Source organism: Arachis hypogaea, chromosome 12, assembly GCF_003086295.3.
Source record: "Arachis hypogaea cultivar Tifrunner chromosome 12, arahy.Tifrunner.gnm2.J5K5, whole genome shotgun sequence".
In the NCBI taxonomy this organism is placed as follows: Eukaryota; Viridiplantae; Streptophyta; class Magnoliopsida; order Fabales; family Fabaceae; genus Arachis; species Arachis hypogaea.
The window spans coordinates 112,657,895-112,681,987 of NC_092047.1; the positions used below are offsets into that span (position 1 = coordinate 112,657,895).

General features: G+C 36.4%; 2 protein-coding genes and 1 long non-coding RNA gene across 11 annotated transcripts; 2 read left to right on the forward strand and 1 right to left on the reverse strand.

Moving 5' to 3' along the window:
* Positions 1–5,414: 5,414 nt before the first annotated feature.
* LOC140177377 (uncharacterized) lies at positions 5,415–5,943 on the reverse strand. Its single transcript, XR_011869224.1, has 4 exons — positions 5,866–5,943; positions 5,713–5,778; positions 5,566–5,634; positions 5,415–5,490 (listed from the first exon to the last, which is right to left on the reverse strand). It is a non-coding gene; the product is annotated as an uncharacterized lncRNA (long non-coding RNA).
* Positions 5,944–8,298: 2,355 nt separating this feature from the next.
* Positions 8,299–15,829, forward strand: LOC112728348 (putative acyl-activating enzyme 19). 5 transcript variants are annotated; one of them, XM_025778434.3, is made up of 17 exons: positions 8,304–8,788; positions 9,310–9,810; positions 10,054–10,182; positions 10,276–10,454; positions 10,630–11,346; positions 11,725–12,374; positions 12,504–12,579; positions 12,667–12,753; positions 13,139–13,182; positions 13,460–13,568; positions 13,665–13,724; positions 14,140–14,221; positions 14,314–14,378; positions 14,470–14,529; positions 14,765–14,809; positions 15,171–15,283; positions 15,376–15,829. In XM_025778434.3, exons 1-17 carry the CDS (start codon positions 8,407–8,409, stop codon positions 15,605–15,607), a joined length of 3,531 nt encoding a protein of 1,176 aa, XP_025634219.1. In that variant the 5' UTR covers positions 8,304–8,406; the 3' UTR covers positions 15,608–15,829. The 5 variants fall into 5 exon arrangements, 2 of the variants coding, with proteins under 2 accessions (XP_025634218.1, XP_025634219.1); XR_011868907.1 differs by having other exon boundaries at positions 8,299–8,788; positions 10,054–10,454; positions 14,765–14,875; XR_011868908.1 differs by having other exon boundaries at positions 8,299–8,788; positions 10,054–10,454; positions 12,667–12,748; positions 14,765–14,875.
* Positions 15,830–16,711: 882 nt separating this feature from the next.
* On the forward strand, positions 16,712–23,007 carry LOC112728349 (probable phosphopantothenoylcysteine decarboxylase). 5 transcript variants are annotated; one of them, XM_025778436.3, is made up of 4 exons: positions 16,712–16,877; positions 17,361–17,804; positions 18,298–18,571; positions 20,343–22,373. In XM_025778436.3, the coding sequence occupies exons 2-4, from the start codon at positions 17,457–17,459 to the stop codon at positions 21,275–21,277; spliced, it is 1,557 nt and encodes a 518-aa protein (XP_025634221.1). In that variant the 5' UTR covers positions 16,712–16,877; positions 17,361–17,456; the 3' UTR covers positions 21,278–22,373. The 5 variants fall into 5 exon arrangements, with proteins under 5 accessions (XP_025634221.1, XP_025634223.1, XP_072065871.1 ...); XM_025778438.2 differs by lacking the exon at positions 20,343–22,373 and adding an exon at positions 22,706–23,007 and having other exon boundaries at positions 16,733–16,877; XM_072209770.1 differs by lacking the exon at positions 20,343–22,373 and adding an exon at positions 22,706–23,007 and having other exon boundaries at positions 16,736–16,877; positions 17,437–17,804.
* Positions 23,008–24,093: the final 1,086 nt, after the last annotated feature.

The window sequence follows — 24,093 nt, forward strand, 5'->3', positions numbered from 1 at the left end:
AAAGAGAAGAATCCGAATTTCTTTTTTGAGCTCCAACTCGAAGAGGATCAATCGATTAAGCTGGCTTTTTGGGCCGATGCAAGAAGCAGAGCCGCCTTTGAGTATTTCGGAGACGTCATTTCATTCGACACCACCTACAATATAAACAGGTAACAAACTGTCCCTGTTTATGATGCTAAATTAATTTATTTTTACCAATCCGCATCAGAGGTGTATATTGGCTGTTTCATTGGGTGTATGCGAAGCATTTGTTAAGGTGTAACTAATGATTTTGCATTCTGGACCATGGTAATTTGTTTGAGGTATAATTTGGTCTGTGGTTCTTTTGTCGGGGTGAATCACCACGGTCAGTCAACACTTCTCGGATGCTCTTTAATGAAGAACGAAGAAATTGAATCATTCAAATGGTTATTTCAATGCTGGCTTCGTTGCATGGGAGGAAACGCTCCGAAAGGGTTTCTCACCGATCAGTGCGCATCAATGAAAAGGGCTTTAGAGGCCTGTATGCCAACAACAATTCACCGTTGGTGTATTTGGCACATCATGAAGAAGATTCCAAGCAAATTAAACGGGTACAAGGGACATGCCAATATCGAACAAGAAATGAGCCAAGTTGTTTGGAACTCTCATATCAAAGACTCATTCGATAGGAATTGGAATGATTTTCTGCTGAATTTTGGTCTTGCGGACAACAAGTGCCTTTCAGGTAATGTCTTTTTAAAATCTGCAGCAGAGGTGTATATTGCATGTTCTCTCGGGTGTATTTACAGTCTGTGTTTGGGTGTATTATGCAGATCTGTACGAAGACCGTCACATATGGGTTCCTATCTATCTGGATCACCACTTCTGGGCAGGGATGAGAAGCACACAAAGGAGCGAGAGCATGCATTCATTTTTTAACAAGTATATCACCCAGAACAGCTCGCTTATTCAGTTCGTCAAACAATACGATAATTGCCTCGGAAGCAGGGAGCAAGCAGAGAGAGAATCAGATGCTGCAGATTTTCATACGGTCATACCGTGTGCAACCAAATCCTCCATTGAAGCTCAGTTTCAAGAGGCGTACACTCATGCAAAGTTTAGGGAAGTCCAAGCGCAATTCAGAGGAAAGGCGAATTGCATCACCAGATTAAAGAATTCCGCTCTAGGCTATTCAGTATACGAAGTCGGAGAACAAGTTTCCAGTTCAATATTCAACAAGTTCGTGGTTACTTACGACTCAGTTGCAGCCGAGGTAAAATGCCAATGCTTATTATTCGAGTCGAGAGGGATACTGTTCCGTCACGCACTAAGCGTGTTAAGCTTCGAACAAGTAAGCCAAGTGTCACCTAGATACATACTGGAACGATGGAGCAAGAAGGTAAAGAGGCGACACACACACATCAAGAGCAGCCACGACGAGCCACTAATGGAGCCAAGAAGCAAGAGGTTCGACCAATTGATTTTTTGTTCGCAAAATATTTGCGAATTTGCCTCCGAATCGGAGGAGCTGACTGCAATTCTGCACCGTGCGTACGATAACGTCATGGCCGAGATGGAAGCATTAAAAGCCAAAAGGAAGGGGACATCTTCTTTATCCCACGAAGACGCCAACTTGGAATCTGTTAACGAGCTTCAAAGCCCGCCAAGGATTCGAACAAGAGGACGTCCAAAAAACAGGCTAGGTTCAAAGCTGGAGAAACAGATCGCAAATGCCACAAAGAAGAAGAAGACGAAAGTTTTAAGCGAGGTAAAAGTAATGTTCTTTAAATTTGTGGCGATTGAGTTTATTTTTCTCGTTAATAGGTTAGCTAATGTGTGAGTGTTATATTCAGATAAACCTGTTTGATGCTGTATCAGCGGCGCATTCAAATTCTAGCCAATATCAAGGACACGTTATGAATTATCAGTTCAGGGTACCAGCAGCAGGGGATAACTCTTTGGGTGTATAGTTTTATAGAATATGGGTGTAAAAGCACTGTTCTTTTGGGTGTATTTTTGTTCATTGACAATTTACATATAGACACATATATAGATTCATATAGAACAAAAGCTGTAAAAATTCGCAGGTTATGGGTGTATATTTGATTTGATGTTTTTCTTCATATTTTAGTACATGTAATTCATATATTTTGAATACAGCACAGACAGTTTGGGTGTATATTTTATGTAATCTTGGGTGTATTATTAGACCTGCGTTGGGTGTAACAGTTTATAATTTGCGCTTATATATGCCTTGATTTTTTCCTTCATATTTTACTACCTGTAATACAGCTTTTGAATACATCACAGACAGTTTACCAACACAGATAGTTTAACTATGGGAAAAAATATACATGGAATAGAAGTTGTTGATAAATGGCAAATATTTACATCATTTATTCAATTTACAAACTACCCAGCAGTTGGATTACGCAGTTTCTATATCAGCAGAATTAATCTGACAAAACGGACTCAATAATACAGAGGATGGCTTCGACAGCCTTATAGCACTACTCTCTCTAATTGCCCGATCTCTTTCTTTATTCATCTCACTGAATAGTATCCGGGAAGCATACTCCACTCTATAGTGGTCCACCTCCTCCTACAATTAAAAAGTATATTCTGTTTAAACAGCAATATTAATTCAGTAAAGTAATACAGAGTTATATAGTTCTAAAGACAGTTACCTGTGGCCAATTATCCCATTCATACTTCCCCTTTTTGATGTTTTCCGGCTCAATTAACTCCATCCACTTCATAACGTAGATAGCGCAGTCATAGCTGAAAACGAAGAAAATAAATTACAGGTCTCATTTACGAAAGTTTAATGTTCAAACTCACAAATTTATACCTTATTTTTTGGCCTGATATTTTAACATATGATGCTTTAATTTTCTTCTCCTTCTCCCCTTTCTGCAGAGGTTCCCGCCAGCATATGTTATCAATCTTGAAAATACATATCCCTTAAATAGCAAAACAAATCAGTAATACACCCGAATAAATGCACAAGATACACCCAACTGAATGGACAATATACACCCAACACAACTAACGAAATAGACCTAAATATTAAAGTAAAGAAGACAGAGGCAACTTACAGTGAATTTATTAACCTTCTTTCTCTCATCGCTTGGAGCTTTTTTGTGTAGCGGGTCAAGTATATGACATTTTCGCTTTGTTGTATTTATCAGCCATAACCACCAATGCCCCAAGTGGCAAACAGGAGCAAAAATCTGAAGGATTGCCACATTTCAACAGTGTGTTATTTTATTTGGCATATAAGTAAATAAGCGTACTAACAAATTTAGCAAACGAAAACTTACATATGGATGCGAAGTTAATTTTTTTCTATCTATGAAGGGAATGAAACTCGGGTAGGCTTCCACCCTGAATTCCTTTTTCGTTTTCGGTGATATGAATTTCCCGTTTGGGTGATCCGAAAGTGCCATGCTCTGCAAGAATTGCGAAACAAGAAATGAAATACTAAACTTACACCCAATTGAACATAAAAAATACACCCAAAGTTCGTAGAAGTAACACTTACCACAATATCGGGGGGAGACAGTATATTTGTTCTTGAAACCTCTTTTCATTTTTCTGGTTGAGGATGAGGCAGATGGCAGATACAATCTAGAAATATATGCCGAAATCAATTTTACATTAATATTTGAAACCTCTTTTCATTTTTCTGGTTGAGGATGAGGCAGATGGCAGATACAATCTAGAAATATATGCCGAAATCAATTTTACATTAATAAGCATTGCAATTGACTTTGGTGTAAAAACATTAATGTTATTCTAATATTACCTGAGATTCTATATCACTTTTTGCCTGGAGGGATACAAGGTGCATTCTCATCAAAATGTATTCTCCTTGGCCAATCAGAGTGCACATCTCCTCATACTCGTTAGTATTGCCATCTGCATCTTCCTTCAGTCTCGTCCCCCAGATGTAGCACTTTTGTTTCATATCATCCGTAATCTGATATAATCCCCCAGGAGTTCGAAACTTTGCAGAACTTTCTCCCCCAGTCTCCCTCTGAATTTGTGGACTTTTGTTTTTTCCCTTCGCCGCACTGCTTACTATTTTTTGGACCAAATCGTCCAATTGTTCTATCAAATTTGCAGATTCTGGAGATTTTGCCCTTTCTGTCTCCTGCGTTGACGCCCCCTCCTGGCTTGAATCAGTCAATCCAAGGCTGAATGATGGCACCCCTGGATCTGTTTTAGGAACATATGATGCTGTCCGTGCCATCATCAACAGGGCAGCAGCGTCTTCTGCGTCTGGATGACTGCATCATCATGTATAAGAATAAGAATAAGAATAAGAATATACGGATGATAAGCAAAGATTGATTTTAGTCTGAAGAACTTACATTTTAGTTGGAGCTGGGGGAAGCGTGGGTGTGGTCTCTTGAAGTTGTTTGGGGGTTTCAGGAGTGCTGCACAGTTTCAAAAAATTAATCACGGCGTCAAAAAAACTAATCAGGAACAATATACACCCAAACTGTTAGCAAATATACACCCAAACTCTAAACAAATATACATTCAATACTATTTCTTACGTTTCTGTAGTCCCTTCAAACTGTAGCATAGGGGTTGGTTCAAAATCTGTCTCAGTGGTTGTTTGGGATGCCAGCACAAAAACCTGAATCGAGACTCTAAACAAGAAGAAAAATGAAAGGTTAACAACGCCTTTGAAAATAATAAGCTTATAAGGTTGAAATATTCTTGGAAAACTCACACTGCAAGCGCATCCGACGGTGTCTGTTCCCTCACAACCATCATATTCGAATCAGCCGGACACCCAAAGAAATTCAAGAAATACACCCGAACAATTCAAAAAGAAGACAGGCTTTGTTTTTTTGAGAACTTACATACTTGCAGTTTTTGCTTTTTTTTCCTGCCTTTTTTTTCTTGAATAAAATAATAAAGGACTTTTTTTTTTCTAAAAAAAATATATACAGAATTAGAAGTAGAAGGGTAATAGAAGAACAAAAGTAACGGTTATTTGAAAGAGAAATTACATGCTCTGTAACGGCTGGTTTACACTACTCTGTTCTGTGCGCCCTTGAGAGGAAGGACCATCACTTCCCAAGTTCACAGCCGGTATTCTAAAACAGATCTCATGTTATTCAGACAAAATAAGATACAGGTATAAAATACACCCAAATGAATGCACAAGATACAACCAACCGAATGGATAATATACACCCAACACAACAAACTTAATATCCCAACTTATTAAACAACATACACCCAACTTGATCCACAAAATACACCCAAATCATGATAACAAGATTTTATTAAATAATAAAGCTTCTTACGTTTCAGACGACACATAGCGACCTTCTGTCGATCGCAGGTCAGCTCGGTTCTTCCTGCGAAACAAGAAACAATTATTAGCAAACAAAACACACCAAAATCTGAAATACACAGCCCAGTAAGACATACCCCTCTGCAGCAGATTTATCAACATTTTCCCTTAGCCATTCATCTAGTTCGTCACTTGATATTTCATATGTCTCACTACATTCATAAAAGAAGATGTTAACAAAAATAATTACGATGATAGACGGTAATATAGCTTACGAGGTACTGTACCCGTCAAAGTATTGATCTTCTTTAGGAGGTGAATCCTCCACAACAACTTTTTTCTTTTTTGGTTGTGTTCTGGGTGGAAAAAAAAGAGTACCAATCAGAAATAAAAAATTAATTTTATCACAGAATATTATGCAAAGAAGTGCTTACTTTTTTGGTGTTGTTTTTGTTTTTTTCTTTTTCTTCTCCTTCTCTGCAGGTGATGATTCTTCGCTCCTATAAGTTAATAATAGACACTTCAGTTAATACACGAAATCTTTATAATGAAGCCAAAAGAAAGGAGTAATAATTTCAGGACATTACTCATCACTTGGTTCAGATTCAGATTCTGAATCAGAATCTGACTCCTCTTGCCTCTGCTTTCTTTTTCTGGAGTCCATTCTAGAAGGCAAACAATCATTATTTAGAACATACTAAAAATACACCCAAATGAATTCACAAGATACACCCAACAAAATTTACAATATACACCCAACGCAGCAAACGAACACACCCAGCTTAATAAACTACACACACCCAACGTGATCAACAAAATACACCCAACTCGAAAAAGAAATTACACCCAAGTATGGTACTTACTTTTTCCCCTTTTTGCTGGGGTGTTTTCTTCCTGAATCCTCTGAGTCTTCTTGAGTCTCAGACTCAGAGGTAGAAGTGTCACTGTCAGTAGCTGTTTCTGTCTCCGAAGACGATGTTGGACTCGCCTTCCTTTTTTTTGTTTTTTTTATTTCTTGTTTTTTTTTCTTTTTATTTCTTGTTTTTTTTTTTTCATTTTTTCTCTTGCTCTTGTCTCTGCCATCTTCACAATCCCCTGAAACATTAGATATTTTAGCTAGCAGCATTCAGGTAAATAAAATACAAGCAATATATTATGTTTACTTACCAAAATTTCCTCTCTTTCTGCAGTCATTCTTTCCACCAACTGCTCCTTAGTCCAGTTGGCAATCCAAGGCTTTGGTGGTCTTTCAGCCCTCTTCTTGCCTTTGTTTTCTGAAAGATGAAAGTATATTATCATCAGGGCAAAGAGGCAGCCATCAATTGCCTTCTTCTTCTTCTTCTCCTGGTAGTCTGTGATGCCCTTGATCATGAAGGTCAAAACATGCCCCCAGTTTCTCTCCGATATGCCGTCCATCTTAAAAATTGGGACCAGGTGCACGGGTGATATTTTGTTTATCGTCGTTGGCAAAAGGAACGCCATCTGTATGTAGAGGATGAATATCCTCTTGAACATCAGGCGTTCCTCTTCGTTGCCAACGCTGATTTCCATCATTTCATCGGTAAGACTTTTGAGGGTCTTACCCTGGAATCTTCTAAAAATTATTTTGTCATCATCAGAAAGTTTTTTATACTCAACTTTCTCAGGAAACAGATTTTCTACAAAAAGAAAAACAACAAAGTATCAAAGTCGGTTCAAATACACTCAAGCATCAACCTTAAATACACCCAAGCATCAACTTAATATACACCTATAATTTTGAGCTAGTTACCTGTTGCATTGATGCCAAGCGCATCACCTATTGTTTTTGGTGTTATTTGGAAAGAACCATATCCTGTCTTCAGTCTGTTCTCCCCAAGTTTGAAGTTGTTTGCCAGTTCCCTTAAGAGTTGGTGATCCACCCTTAGTGGTGGGATGTGCATCAACCCACCGAATCCGAGATCCCTTACAATTGCCTTCTTCTCCTCAGTCATGTTTCTGAACTTATCACTCAGGAGATGTGTGGCACACTTAAGGTCTTTTGTTTGGTTTCTTGCTGCCATTTTCTCTGAAACGAAAAATACACCCAAAGACATCAGTAAGATACACCCATAGATATGATTCAGATACACTCATTGATAACAGTGAGATACACCCATAGATATGATTCAGATAAATCCATATATATCAGTTAGGTATCACTCAAACATGCTTCAATATCAAATTAATTGAGATATCAGTAAGATACACGCATATATGAGTCAGATACACCTATTGATAACAGTAAGATACACCCATATGTAAGAATCAGATAAACACATTGATAACAGTGAGATACACCCATAGATATTATTCAGATACATCCATATATATCAGTCAGATATCAGTCAAACATGCTTCAATATCAAGCCACATTACAAGTTCAAGCAGTATACACCCCCCAATCTATGGAATAAACCCTCAAAAATCAACAACAATAGCAGGAGAACTTAGAACAAGAACGTAGAACGACGTAGAACTTAGAAGAACGACGTAGAACTTAGAACAGTGTAACAAAGAAGCAAGAATAATAGCCCAGTAAACCCTAGAAGAACGACGTAGAAGAAAAGTAAAATATACAGGAATCTTAATGAACTTACGTTGAGTATTGTTGCTTTGTTTTCTCTTCAGATTCTTCACGGAGAGTTTGATGGTGTTTTGATGGAGGTTTCGAACAACGATTTGTATATTTTGAACTTTGATTTTCGCTCAAAAATGGAAAGGTTTTCTTGTTTTCGAAGCGTTTTGAGAAGTGGAAGAAGTGGAAGAAGTGGAAGAGTTTCCCATACGTAACCGTTTGTGTTGAGCGCGTGAAGTGACGCTCCATATAATCTGTGTTGATGCGCGTGACTTGTGTTTGGGCTGGGCCAACTTGTAAGCTTGTAAGCTTGTATGTGTAACCCAGCTTTGTAAGCTTGTATGTGTAACCCAGCTCTAAAATATATCACTATAGCTGATATACTCAAATTTTTATTAATGAACCTATTTTTAATTTTTAATTTGCAATTGCATAGTTAGAGAAGACGAGTTTTCTTTCACAAAATTATAAATTACAAAGCGATAGAACTATAGAAGCATCATTTCTTGCACCATCCTTTTCCGACGAACTCATGAAAGCTCAAAGCCCCGAAGAAGAAGAAGAAGAAAAACAAACACCACGCTTTTGCTGCCTCTCGCACGAGTTCTTCCGCGTCGCTTCTGCCAATCCTAACAAAACCGCCGTCATTCACGCGTCTGGCGTCGCCCACCTCTCCACGCGCCTGCGCCAAACTGCTCATCCTTTTCCTCCTCCTGCCTCCCCAAACTTCAACCATGACAATATCTCCACGCTCTTAGAACAGCGCGTGGAGTCACTCTCTCCCCCGGTCTACAACGGTGACCGTTGCTTTACTTACTCTCATCTCTTGAAAGCCGTTGATTCCCTCGCCTCTCGTATAAGCTCTATCCTGCTTGGTGCGGATGACCCTCACCTTATCACGCCCAAACCTCAAGGTTCGTTATTCACTCCAAAAACACAAAATTCAGTTACTCGGTTGGTTGGTTAGTTAGTTAGTTAGATTGTTGGTTAGGATTACTTCACACATTTGATTGCTTTTCTACTCAAGCTTTGGATGACTTGAATTCGATTTATGAGCTGGATAATGTTGCTTACTTGGTTTATGGAGCTAAGTTTTCCTTTAATTTAATTTTTATTTAGTTAAAGTGATTAGAAATTATTTTAGTTGTAAGGCTGCTTATATGTTTCGGTTGGATGAGCTTGGAGGCTAAGTAATATAAAATGTTTACACATGCTTACATGGTAACATATCAAATCAAATTAGTAACTAATTTGAGTGAAATTTTCACTCTACCGCGGACAGTTATGTCATGGAAACTTTTATGAATGAGTTTTATGTATGAAATTTTCTTCCTTATTTTTACTCTCAACCAGACATGCTCTTAGTGTTCATGTGTTAGGGTGTGGAATGAATGTGCTTGATATGCAGCATTGGCATCCGGTGTTTGTGCTGCAGGTGACAATGCGGTTAACCATGAAAAGGGAACTATTTATGCAGCTGAGAACTTGGAAACTAATGTGTCTAGCTCAGAGTCGGTGGTTGACTCCAGTGAAGAGTATAGGCCAAAAATAGTGGGAATATATATGCCACCTTCTGTGGAATACATTGAAGCTGTTCTTTCTGTACTGAGATGCGGGGAGGCTTTCTTGCCTTTGGACCCTTATTGGCCGAAAGAAAGGTTATTGTCGATTGTCGCTTCCTCAAGCGCTGATCTCATTATAGGTTCCAAATCTTCATTTGGTAATGAGTTGGACGAGCTTGATGAATCGCATTGGCTGGTAAAGTCAGTAAGTTGTCCTGTTTTAAGCGTCTCCATTGAAGAAAGCCTTCAAGAATATAGTGATTTGACAGATTTGTTATGGCCTTGTGCCAATGAAAAGAAGAGATCATTCTGTTATTTAATGTATACTTCTGGTTCAACTGGAAAGCCGAAAGGAGTGTGTGGCACTGAACAAGGTAAGTTGTTAATATTGTTTGTTGTGACTATTGTAGTACACAAGCAAGATTTCTTTAATATAGTTTCACATGGTTTGTGTAGTTGCTGTTTTACTTTCCTTGTTTGCCTTCTCTGCCAGCTAGAAAATAAATCAAAAGTGAAGATCTAAGAAAATCCAGAGAAACATTAAAATGAATCTGAACCATATGCTTTTTAATCTATTATAATATATATTCTCACAGTATGTTTCATATTCTTTCTAGGTCTTTCAAATCGCTTTTTGTGGATGCAAGGATTGTATCCTCTGAATGGGCAGGAATCATTGTTGTTTAAAACATCAATCAGCTTCGTTGATCACCTGCAAGAATTTTTCAGTGCTATTTTGACAGCTTGTATGTTAGTTATTCCTCCTTTCAGTGTTCTCAAAGAAAACATATATTCTATAATAGATTTTCTTCAGGCTTATAGTATTAATAGGCTTACAGCTGTTCCATCGCTAATGAAGACAATTCTTCCTGGATTACAAACTCATGTTGGCCTGCGGGTTCAAAGGTCACTGAAATTACTTGTGCTAAGTGGTGAACTGTTTCCCTTGACCTTGTGGGAGAAGCTTTCAACTGTTTTACCAAACACATTTATCTTGAATTTATATGGAAGTACCGAGGTCAGAGCAAATGATTATTTTTTCATGAAGCTTTACATTGCACCATACTATTAATGTCACTCTTATTAGCTAATTTGTTTCTTTTCTATTTTATTGTCAATGCAAGTTATGTAATCTTTATATCCAATTTTTTACCATTGACTAATGATTATTTTTACCTTTTCCAATTTTTAAGGTCTCAGGTGACTGTACATATTTTGATTGCAAGAGAATGCCATTGGTTTTGAAGGAAGATACGCTAACTAGTGTGCCAATAGGTTTACCAATTTATAATTGTGATGTTGTGCTTCTTTGTGAAAATGCCTCGTCAAAGGAGGGAGAGCTATATGTTGGTGGTTCCTGCATCTCTAGAGGCTACTATACTGAGTCTAATATGAAGTCTGAAAATTTTGTAAAATTGCCTCAAAGTTATTGGATGAATTCCATGAATGATTGCAAAAGCAAATTATACTTCAGAACTGGTGATTTTGTCAAACAGTTGTCAAGTGGTGACTTTGTATTTTTGGGAAGAAAAGACCGCATTGTAAAAATCAATGGTCATCGTATTGCCCTGGAAGAAATTGAAGATTTGTTAAGAAAGCATCCATATATAAATGATGCTGCTGTAATTTGTCGGAATATTGAAGAGCTTTTGCTTCTGGAAGCCTTTATAATATTAGAAGACAAGGAAAGATTGGACGAATCATTAATACCTGCAATTAGAAGTTGGATGATTAGCAAACTTCCATCGGCTGTGGTTCCTAATTATTTCATCTTCGTGGATTCATTTCCTGTGTCATCCAGTGGTAAAGTTAATTATGAGTTGTTGGTGGACTCAAGATTATTGACAATGAATGTCAAGGATAAGGTTGTTAACATTGACTGCAGCAGTCTTCTGCAACGAATTCAAAAGGTATTATTTCATATTTTGTGACAAGTTATCTTGTCTATAAGAAAAGATATCGCAATTTCTCCATTGTCATCGAGACTATGTTAGTGAAAGACATTGTCAAACATACAGGATTGCAAATCAGACACATTCCATGCGGAATGAAATAGTGCCTTTCTTTGCATTATTTCACTTTCCAAAGAATACTTTTACATAAGACTTGAATTATTTTTGCAGGTAAATATATTTTGCGAAATTACACGTCTTTTTGACTGCTTATTTTCCTTTGTATATTGGCTTTTCTTGCTTTGAAGGATTCATTATTCTCTTCTTAGTTTCACTTCATCCCTCATCTATCTAACAAATATTTTCTTTATATTGATTTGATGAATACTTTAACAGGCCTTTCATGATGCTTTAATGGTTGAAAAGGTTTGCAACGATGATGATTTCTTTACCATGGGTGGTAACTCTCTTTCTGCTGCACATGTTGCTCACAGTTTGGGGATCGACATGAGATTTCTTTATTACCACCCAAGTCCTTTTAAGCTTTGTATGGCTCTTCTTCAGAAAAGAGGATCCTGCGCTTTGCATAACAAGTTGGATGATTGTTTTGAACTAATTACAGAAAGACAAGATAACCATGTCTCATCCAATCATATTGAAAATTCTAATACCCATGAGTCATGGATGATTTCTAAAGGTAATGATGATAATTCTTTACCTTCTAAGCGCTTGAAGAGGGGTATTACAGATGTTATGTTGAGTGCTGATGAATCTTCCCCATGGCATTTCTCTCCAATATTTGAATCATCTTCATTTAGCCGATGCAACAAGGTGTTGCATAAAGGGCAGCCTGCAGTTACTGGTTCTCAGCAAACAACTTGGTTGGCAAATGCTCCAAGGGGCAGCAGAGGTCATATAAAGGACTGTTGGAAAGTTTACATGGAATCTTGTGTTGATGCTTCCCCAATGCTTGTGTCTAAAGGCTCAGACATTTATTTATTCATTGGATCTCATTCACATAAATTTCTCTGTATAAATGCCAGAAGGTGAGACAAATTATAGTTTTTAAATGGTCTTAATTCACTTGAAGTACTATTCACAATTGATGCTAGAACTATTAAGAGAAGTATAAAGAATTCTGCTTCTAGTACTTGTAAAACTTCTACTTCATATAGTGGTTCTGTCCAGTGGGAGATCAAACTAGATGGACGCGTTGAATGTACAGCAGCAATTGTATCAGATTTCTCTCAGGTTGTTTTCATTTGTTTGTTATTCTAGTGTCATAACAAACAACATAATATTCTATCCGCTTGTTCTAAACTCATCGTATTTCTCTAGGTGGTTGTTGGATGCTACATGGGAAAAATTTATTTTCTAGATTTTTCAAGTGGAACCATCTGTTGGAGTTTTCAAACGTCTGGTGAGGTATCTGGTTTAGTGTTTCATCGAATTCCTGTACTTGTTCTTTCTTGTTTGAGGTTCCCTGGTGTTGCTTGAAAGTCTTAAGATCATGGACCATGTGAAAGGATGTAGTGATCAAAGCGGATTGCAAATTCTATAAATTATTTGGAGTATTACATTGTTAATGAAAATATTATGAAATTATGTTTCACGTTTTCTATGAGGGTGTTCTGTGCATGGTTGTTTGAACAAAATGTCATTTCTGATGTGCAGATACACATCAGTCCTGCAATTTTTTAATCTTTTTTATCATATTCCTTTTCCCCCTTTATTTTGGAGGACATCTCGTTGTCACCTCTATTTATAGCTAATTTGACTAATTTCTAATTATGTTTTTAAACTCATGAAGGTAAAGTCACAACCAGTTGTAGACACAAGAAGACATTTGATCTGGTAAATTTTTATGCTCATCTTTCTATATGTTGATCAATCATGTATTCTTTCATATAAATAAGTTTTGCACATCATTATTGGACCATAGATCGTGCTTTCCATTAGTGGCCTACACATGGTGTTTCTGATTTCCAAACAGAATGTGATTTACTTACTGCATTCATTTTTCCATTCATATTATGTCTGCTTTGGACCTTTAGTACCTTGCTTGTCTAGCTTTGTTGTGAAACTTGTTGAAGTTTTCAAATTTCAACATGTATTTGATATATATATACAGGTGTGGCTCTCATGATCATAACTTATATGCGCTTGATTACAAAAATCATTGCTGTGTCTATAAACTACCTTGTGGAGGCAGTATATTTGGGTCACCTGCAATTGATGAGGTGAATTTTCTATTCCAAATGACATACATCTATATCAGTTAGTGGCAAGTAGAAAGATTGTTGAATCTTATTTACTCATACTAATTTTTCTTGTAGGTTCGTGGATTGCTTTATGTGGCTTCTACTGGTGGTAGAATTACAGCTATATCAATATCGGTATGATGATAATTCTATCAGGACACAATCAAAAGTGTTCATTTCTTTAGGGGACTGCAATTTTGTGATGATATTGATTATTTGGGGCATATAATCTCTCATATTTTTCCAGGTGGACTAAGGAGTTAAAGAGTAGACTTATTGATAACCTTTGGACTAAAATGTGTATGAAATGCGTAGTGAATTACATAGAAGAGCTTTTCAGTCAGGACTTTTAAGTAATGAATATGAACAAAAAAGGAAAAATATAAAAAGAAAGAAGAAAGAAAGAATTGAACTTGATTAGCTTATACCCAAGAGATTAATCCTTTGATTGAACATTAGAATTAGACATGCATTAGTCTGTTACTTCTGCCACATGTAGAAGTTCATTGCTTGTTCTACTCAGACTGAAATGTTCCCTTACTAAATCCAGGATTTTTCTTTTACTGTATTGTGGCTACATGACTTGGAAGTCCCTGTCTTTGGTTCTCTGGGCATCACCGAAATTGGAACTGGTATTTATTGTTTCACTATTTCTTCCTTTTGATTATGTTTTTTGTCTTTCTAAATACCAGATGTTCCTTTTTCCTTTTGCCGTTTGTTGCAGTAATATGTTGCTTAGTAGATGGCCATGTTCTTGCATTGGATCCAAACGGATCCATAGTTTGGAAGGTATAAACTTCATTTATGTTTACAATACTAAATTATGTTACCAGATTATGGAAGTAATTTTAACTTGCATTAGTGGTGAACTTTTGCTCAGCAAACAACTGATGGACCTATATTTTCTGGGCCATGCATGCCTTCTACACTTCCTCATGAGGTATGTCAATATGTCATACTCTTCTTGGATTATTACTTGGCTAATTCTCAATTTTATTTTCATGAATTCAATATCTTCCGCTTTACCACGTCATGTCCTTTTGGTGGGATCTAAAAAATATTGTGAGAATTAGGATAGCTAGAGTGCTTAGGGTAATTTATTTGTTACCGTCTTTGTTTGTAATTCATTGAAACGTTTATCTATATTAGTAATCGTTTTGTTTATTCCATTCTAGGTGCTAGTATGCTCCAGAAAGGGAAGCGTGTACTCTTTTAAACCGGTGAGAGCTAGTCAATAAACTTGTTCATATTTTTTCTCCACCTCCTTCTCCCTCTATCACTTAAAGGTGAATTTACTGTGTTGTATTCATAGTAGTTTTAGTGTTTATAGTTGGATTATCTTATTTTAGATACAATACAGTTTATATACCAAAAGTTTCTCAAGAAAATTTTTGAGCAAAAATAATGAATCATTTTTACAATAATCGTCTACAAGACATGAACTACAATTGCTGCATTTATGTCTCAGTTAAATACTAATGAATACTAGCTCTACTAAATGTAGTTCCAAGTAAAAATTACCAATATAAATGATTGATTTGGGTCTATATTTCTTTTATACTTATGCTGTATTAACTCCAGGAGAATGGGGATTTATTATGGGAACATAATGTTGGAGATCCAATAACTTCATCTGCTTATGTTGATGAGCACTTGCAGCTAGTCTCTGATGATGCCTCACATTCCTCAGACAGGTTAATCTAATTGGTTTTTTCTTAATTAAAGAGGGTAAATGTATCTTATACATCAAGTTCAAGCATTTTGTTTTTTCCTTTTCTCTTTTCAGGTTAATCTGCATTTGTTCAAGTTCTGGAAGAATACACTTACTTAGAGAGAACCTGAATTCCTCCGATGACACAATTCGACGGAAAATTGATGTGCAGGAATTTGCAAGGCTTGACTTGCTCGGCGATATATTCTCTTCGCCGTTAATGATTGGAGGCTGGATTTTCGTTGGTTGTCGGGACGATTACTTGCATTGTGTTACCCTTGAAATGCCAAAGCAACATGAAAGTTAAGGATGATGTATATAGCTGAATTTTTTTGTACTGTGTTAGATAGATTGGTTCTGTGTTCAAAATCTTCCAAGTATGAATTTTGAATGTGTAAACAGGATGAACACAAGTTAGATCATGCCACTTTTATTACATTTTACTAGTTGGAATCAAAAGGAAAGGAGAAAAAAAAGAATGAAACAGGAAAAACAAATGGCATAAGATGGTAGAGTTTCATGAACTAAAGTTCTCAATGTGAGGTTGTGATTATGTTTAAGGTGATAATTTTGGTGCCTAAACTTTGATATCTAATTTACCAAAAAGAGTTAAAAGTTAATATTTAATTTAGATAATATGAATTTTTTTTTTAAAATATTAAAAACTTATCTTAAAAAAAAAGTTAGACAAATTTGATATCAAAATAGTCGGTACTAGAGAATTGTCTTATATTTTATTATTTTCAAGGTGAGGAGAGAACTTCAATCCTCTACCTAAGAAGAGATTTATAAACTATATTCATTTTTAATGAAAAATTAATATTTTTTATACTTATTTCTTAATTTCATTTATGGTATAATTAGTATCAGTATAAAGAAGAAAAAACATATGCACTATAGAGGATTTAAAAATTTCTCTCACAAACATGCTTTTAGCTTAAGCGGAGGCATGTGTATAAATTCAGAAAAAAAATGGATATAATGAATTAATGATAGAGTTATAGACGAAAAACTCCTCCATAAAAAATTTACGAAACTATAAATTATAAATGATCATATAAGAACTATAACAATGCCTTTATGATTTTTATCTCAAACTACAAATTACTCCTTTTTAATATTTTTTTTTACTCTTTTTGATATACATAAATTAATTAAGATATTTTTTTGATAAAAAATTGATCAAGATAAATTTGTGTTAATAAATAGTTAATAACTTAATATATATTGTTTACTTCTTGGCCAAATCGTAAGTTTTTTTTTTTTTTTTTTTTTTATCAAAAGTAAAATATTTTAAAAACGTATTCAAAACCAAAGTAAAATTTATTGTGTATCATTCAGCTGAATGTCCATGTGGACCTGAGTCAATTGCAAAACCGAAACAGAGGTTGAGTCGTTATGACTTATAAGAGGCTCTGTGTTTTCGACTTTTACTATGTTTGCTCTATGTTGTCTCAAATTGTCTCTTCTCAACAGCACAAAACACGCGCATGAGGCAAGACTGCAAGAGCTCGAGGTTTCGGTCTGAGGTTCAAGCTGAGTACTTAGGATTTTGTGTCTGTGACAAGATTTCACAGGTTGGTGCCACTTCCTGTTCCTCGTTTTCCCTTTAGGGTCTGATACTCATGCATTCTGTTACTCTTTTAAAAAGTGTTAATTTTAATTTGTTTGGACGACCCATCAAATTTTAGAGAGTAAAAATTGGATCTTTTGTTGGGGTTTACGCGTTCCCTGAAAATAGAAATCATGGGTTTTTTTTTTTATTCCCACTACGTGTTCGACAATATGTTCAAGTTAACCCCCTTCCGGTTTTTATACATGTTGTCTCAAATCTGGTTTGAATTGGTGCACTGCTTCTTTCTTTTTCCTTATTCTCAATGAAAATTGTTATCACGGGTTCACTGATTTGTTGCATTTATATGGATTTGGAGATATATGACTATATGTTAACAATTCAGGGCCATAGTCACATATATGCTATATGAATTAGATGTATTATCGTGGCGTTTTTGAACAACAAAGGAAATTTCTCCTTTTTTGCATTGATGTGGCATGAACAGAAGTTTTCTAGTTTACAATCTGGAGGTTTTGAATGAGTAAAGATGAAAAATCTTGTTTATATCATGGATATTCAAGATCGTTGTTGAAATCTCTGGATGATGGCGCGCTCAGAAGCTGTAAGTTCAGTAGGAGATAATATGTCGGTAGATAATGGATCAAGGAAGCCTCGGATTCTACTCGCAGCTAGTGGGAGTGTGGCTGCTGTCAAATTTGCAAATCTTTGTCATTGTTTTTCTGAGTGGGCAGAAGTAAGAGCAGTTGCAACGACTGCGTCACTGCATTTTATTGACAGAGAAGCAATTCCTAAGGATATAGTTTTATATACTGACGATAATGAATGGTCAAGTTGGACGAAACTAGGAGATAGTGTGCTTCACATTGAGCTTCGCAAATGGGCTGATATCATGGTCATCGCTCCATTATCGGCAAACACTCTTGGCAAGGTAATTAGATTTATACATGTTGCACATTTTGCCCCTAAACCCAAAACATATTTTATCGTACGTGGGATTTAAAACTAGTTTGTCTTTGACTTTAAATTACATTTCTAGCAAGTTTACACAATATTATGTGTGTTCCAATGCATCACATGGGCTTCGTTTGGTAACTGTCTCAGCATAGAGGCACTGGGACAGTATAGATGGAGAAAATCTGTACACATTGTCTCTATATTTTAGATGGATAGAAAATATAGAGAAACCATGTTCTGGGACAGAAACATTTCACCTATCTTTGTGTCGATCTCTTTGCAAACAAGTTAGTGGCTTTCAAAGTCTTCATATTCTGTCCCGGGACAGTCTCCGATTGTAACCATGATCTTTTGTTTTACTATGCATCTTATTAGTTTACAAATATATTTCTATTTCAGCATAAGCAATCACCAATCATTGCTTTATTTATTTTTTTCTTATTTCGCGATTATATGTGCTGTTCTAGATTGCCGGAGGGTTGTGTGACAATCTACTGACATGTATTGTTCGAGCATGGGACTACAGTAAGCCATTCTTTGTTGCACCAGCCATGAACACTTTCATGTGGAACAATCCTTTCACGGAACGACATCTCATCGCCATTGACGAGCTCGGTATATCTCTCATCCCTCCGGTTACAAAGCGGTTAGCTTGTGGTGATTATGGCAATGGTGCAATGGCTGAACCAGCTACCATTTACTCTACTGTGAGGCTCTTTTACGAGTCAAAGGCTCAACAAGGTAATGGTGACGTGTAGGAATGTTGATGATTATACAAGTGTGAATGACCTTTATAGTACTTGCCTTGACCCCTTGATCTGGTTTTATTTGCATTCTTTTTTAGAATTATGTTTCTCTTACATTCAGGTCTAATCTGATCATAGCAGATGGTGTGTATTAATATTGCTATAGCATTCTCCTAATTTCTAGAGGGATGCTTTTGTATCTCTTCAGTAACAGCTCTAGGTGTGTATGCTCTTCTAGCTTTATTAATAATAAAATTTTAGCAAAATATAGGGTTTTGTGTAAAACCTGGTCAAATCTTAATTAAATAAGTAATTAATTAAATATGGTTGAAAATGATTGAAAAATTTAGCAATTGAAATTTGACAATTTAAAGATGATATTTGGATTCAAAGGATTTTTCTGAGTCGAAAAACATATTTTTCTTCGTAAAAATGCGCACTGAAAATTTGACTGGCAGTACTGGCTGAGATCGGCCCGGTACTACAGTTGAGAAAATTAATTATGAGTGAAAAATGTTAAAAAGTTAAAATTCATGTTTGAGAAGGTAAAAATGTTTAAAACGTAGATTAAAACGTTAATTTTAAAGGCTTTGGCCCAGGGCCAAACGGGCCATATATGTGAACTAGGCCCAAGTTGGGTCCAAGCCAGCATATATAAGCCTTAACTAAAGGCCATTCAGCACAACACCACACCATTCATTAGTGTTCATGTTGAAATTGAAAGAGAGGGGAGAATGAGTGAAACCCTAGCTCCATAAACACTAAATCCACCATAACTTTCTCTCTGGAGCTTCAATTGTCGTACCGTTTGCAGCCACGCGAAGCCCTTCTCATCTTCTACAATTCTATCCAAAAAGATTGGTACGAATCTCGAGTTCTCATACCCTATTTTCGCAGTTCATGATAAATTCGAATTTAAGCTTTGTATATTGAGATATCTTATGATTTTGGTTATTTAGGGGTGCTCTAATATAAGTTATTAGTGAGTTTCATCAACCATTTCTGTGGGTTAAGGTAAGAGATCTTCAAACCTTTGTGATTTATGAAATTTTATAAATCCTAGATTGATGTATGTATGAAATTGTGTATATTAGAGTGTTTGATGATTTTGGGTACGCATTGTGAACTTGCAATTAGCTTGAGAAGTTTTTGGGTGAACCTTGGAGTGGAGATTCACAAGTGAAGAGCTTAGTTTTGACTTCCAAGAGTTACCGGTTTAAGTTTCATTTAAATACCGTATAATGTAGTATGAAATCCTAGGCTAGATGTTCCTAGGATTAGTTTCATTTATAACAAAAGCTTTTTCAAGTTCTGGTATGGCTTGCGTACGCGAGAGTTGGCCTCTGTCCAACACCCATGCGTATGCGAACATAGGCTGCGTACGCGATTTTGGCACAAAAACGCTCATGCGTACGCGACGCAAGTTCCTCCTCGTGAGTCTACTTCCTTTCAATTATATATATATATATATATATCATAAATCCACCTTAAGAGTCGTACCACCTTATTATCATTGACTTATGACTCGAGCATAAAGATTTGAATAAATAGGATGTTCATTATGATATCAAAGCAGTTCGTCTTCGTGAGTCTGAGGGATAGATTGCTTATGCTTCAATATATACTCTAAATTGTACCTGTGCTATTTAGGATATCTAATTGATATGTTTAGCATGAAGTTCATGAGTATGCTTTTGGAAAATTGAAGTAATTAATTTGAGATATTGAGACTGATCACCTTGATATCACTTGGTTTGTGTGGATAGGACCCGAAATGGCAACTCGTGGACAGGGTCGAGGACGGAGAGAAAATGAGGAACCTGCTTCGTCTCGTAATCAAGCCGAATTCTTGGCGGCGATGACCAACCTTGTCAACACAATGCAAGCTAGTGCGGCGACTACAAATCAAGTCATGGAAAGAATGAATGGAAATGATAACGGATCTGGAGGAAACTCAGCTGAAGGAGGTCCGATGACATTAGCAACTTTTCGGGAGGTTAATCCCCCTGTCTTTAGAGGATCAACTAACCCGATGGAAGCTGACGATTGGTTTATAGCAATAGAGAGAGCACTACAAGTGCAACATGTACCTGAGGGCCAATTGGTGGAGCTTGCTGCTTATCAGCTAGCTGGAGAAGCGCAACAATGGTGGCAAGGAACTTACCATCTTCTGCAACAAGGAAAAGGGAATAATGCAATCACTTGGGAGGTTTTCAGAGAGGAATTCTACAACAAGTATTTCCCGAATTCCGTGAGACAAGCTAAGGAGTTGGAGCTGCTTCAATTGAGGCAAGGATCTATGACTGTGGTTGCTTATACAAGCAAATTCGAGGAATTGTGTCGTTTCTCAAGAGTTTGTCAGGGACCTCTGGGTGATCCTGAAGGATATGAGGAGTGGAAGTGTATGAAGTACCAGGATGGTTTGAGGGATGATATCATGCGAGTTGTGGCGCCTCTTGAGGTTAAGAGCTTTGTAGAGTTAGTGAATAAGAGTCGTGTGGTGGAGGATTGCTCTAGGAAGAATGCGACTACTAGTACTGACCGTGGTGGTTACCACGACCGAGGAGGAGGTGCAAGATTCTTTGCTCCAAGGGGTCGGAACTTCAAGAGAGGAGAATATATTCAACAATCTCAACGTGATCGAGCTACTTTCCAAGGGAACAACAACAACCATCAAAGGAGATATGGGCGACAACCTTAGAATGATTTGACTTGCATAAGGTGTGGAAGTTATCACTCGAACACTCCATATAGAGCTGAATTGGGACTTTGTTGTAGTTGTGGAGGAGCTGGTCACATGTCTTGGAACTGTCTGGAAAAAGCCAACCGGAATGCTGGGAGAGCGCAACAAGGTCGTGTGTATGCTATAACGACGGATGATGCTGCCAAGTCAGATACTTTGATCAGAAGTAAATGCGAAATTGGTGGTAAAGTGTTAACTGCATTATATGATGCGGGAGTTGGCCTCTGTCCAACACCCATGCCTATGCAAACATGGGTTGCGTACACGACTTTGGCACAAAAACGCTCATGCGTACGCGAGCAAGTCACACTGCCCAAACGTTCCATGTACGCAAACATGTGCATGCGTATGCGACCACCTCTGTTTTTCCGAAAAGTGAATTTTTAGGCTCTCAACCATTCCTCGAGCATTTTAAATCTTTATAAACTCCGAAAAGAGTCTAGAACCTATGTAATTAAGGATAGAGGAGTTAGAAATGAGAATTAAAGAGATGAGTTGATGAATTGGAAAGAGAGGAACAAAGTGTGAAGTAATGTATGAAGAGGATGAATGTGATAATTGATTATGATGATGAATGAGATTAATTAAGATTGAGTATGAATTAAGAAGAGATTGAAGAGGAGATTGTTAATGAGATTGATAATGAAATTATTGTTAAACATGATTCTGATTGTTATATATCTGTCTGGGTAGATGCAGTGGCATTGATCCACTTGCTCCGGGTTTGGTTTGAGCCTCCTGGAGTAGATGCAATGGTTTGCCTCCAAGTTGTGACCGGGCACTTAAACTCCCTGGATCCCCCCAATGAAATGAAATTGATTGAATGATAAATGATTATATATAAGCATAGACTCTTAGGGATGCGCACTTAGGGACTGTCTAGGGTTCGCTACTAGACATGTCAGGTTGGTTTGATAACCGACAGACGAAACTCATCGGCTATAGGGCAGACATACATCATTTGTATATTTTTTATTTGTTTGAGTTTGTCTAATTGTATTAGTTTGCCTAATTGAATATATTATATGATTATATGCTATTTGCTTTACTTTAACTTGCTTGTGTAGTCCTTGTCTGCATTTATCGTGTTTGCTTATTTGATAGGTACCTCATACTAGTGTCGGTTGACGCTGAGGGCTAGTTTCTATTCTGTTTGAGAGTTGTGAAAGTATGAAGAATGTTTAGTTAGAATTAGAATCCTTTTATGATAGTTGCCAATTTATGGATTAGAGATAATTTAAGATGGATATGACGCGGTATGGAGTTTAAGATTGCTTAGTGATTTCGTGTTGCCTTATGGAGTATCTATTTGACATTTTTATCGTACTGAGAACCCATGAGTCGGGAGTTCTCATTTCGTATATATCTTCTGTTTTTCTGATGCAGGTCCTGGTGCTCAGCAATGAGCTGTGATTCATTTGAGAGATGGTGAAGATCTTTGGGTCTTTGATTTACTTTTGTTTAGAATATCTCTGTACTTATTTTGAAAAACTTATATGTATATATTTATTCATTTTGAAAACTTGTCTATAGAAGCCTTTATGTATACTTTAGGAGAGATAGAAAAATACTGTTGTCAAACTTATTTTTATTTCTGTAACCCTAGCCGACCTAAATTTCGCAGGTCGCGACTAGTGGCTATGTACTTATGCTTATATATATATATGGATCCGGCTCCTCTAGAGTTATATTGTCACTTTAGAGAAAAAAATACACCATTAATCACCTTTTGGATTAAAATAGTGGGACTCACAAATAATATATGTTACAAATTCAAATGTGATTAAAGTATCACTTTATTACTTTACTAACATGGTTACTTTAGAAAATCTTTTTCCTATATATATAATATATATATCCTGTCTTTTTTTATTCTTCTTTAATATTTTACTTTATATCACTTTTCGAATGTGCTTTATCTTTCTTTCATTGATACGAGAGTATTTTCGATTCGTGATTTTATTTTACTCATTTTCAAGTTTTTCGTTTAATACTTTCTTTCAAATATATATATGTATCATAAATCCACCTTAAGAGTATTTGAATAATTCGGATGTTACATTTGGATCTATGGAAAGGGAGTTCTGTCTTTAAGATCATTCAAGCTTAGAATTAACTACCAATGCAATTATCAGGTTAAGCTGTTTATATTACATCTTTTAGTGCGGTCCTTTCTCAAATTTTGCATTAACAGGGTTATACACCGAACTGCCCTCGTAGGATTTGGACCTATTCAGGTTCAGTGTTGCATCTAAACGGTTGATAAGAAAATTAACGGTTTAAGATTATATAGGTAGTTTTGCATATAATTTTAGCTTATTAGATCTGAAACTATCAATTATCTCGTCAACGGTTCAGAAGCATCCAAAGTAAATCAACTATAAAATGGTGGTAGGATAGTGGCGAAGAGGTAGTTTGATGTTCAAGTTAAGATATCACTTGCAAAGTGCTGAAAAGGATGAAAGGACAGAGCCACTAAGAGTGTTGTTATTGAGACTTGAGATCAGATAGCATGTGCATAAAAATAAAAATTAAAAAAAAAAAAAAAAACCCGGGTCGAACAAGTTATGAAATTGCTCATCTCATCTTGGATGAAGAAAATTAAAAGATAATGGAATGTCTTTACTCTTTAGGCATTAAGGTGAAAACTAAAACCGTCACCATTATAAATGAAAATGAGTGATTGTGAATGTTTCTTAGTACTTGTTAAATACGTCGCTTTCTAATTTTGGTGTTGTGTTTTTAATAGTGTTTTTCAACAATGTTAAGATTTG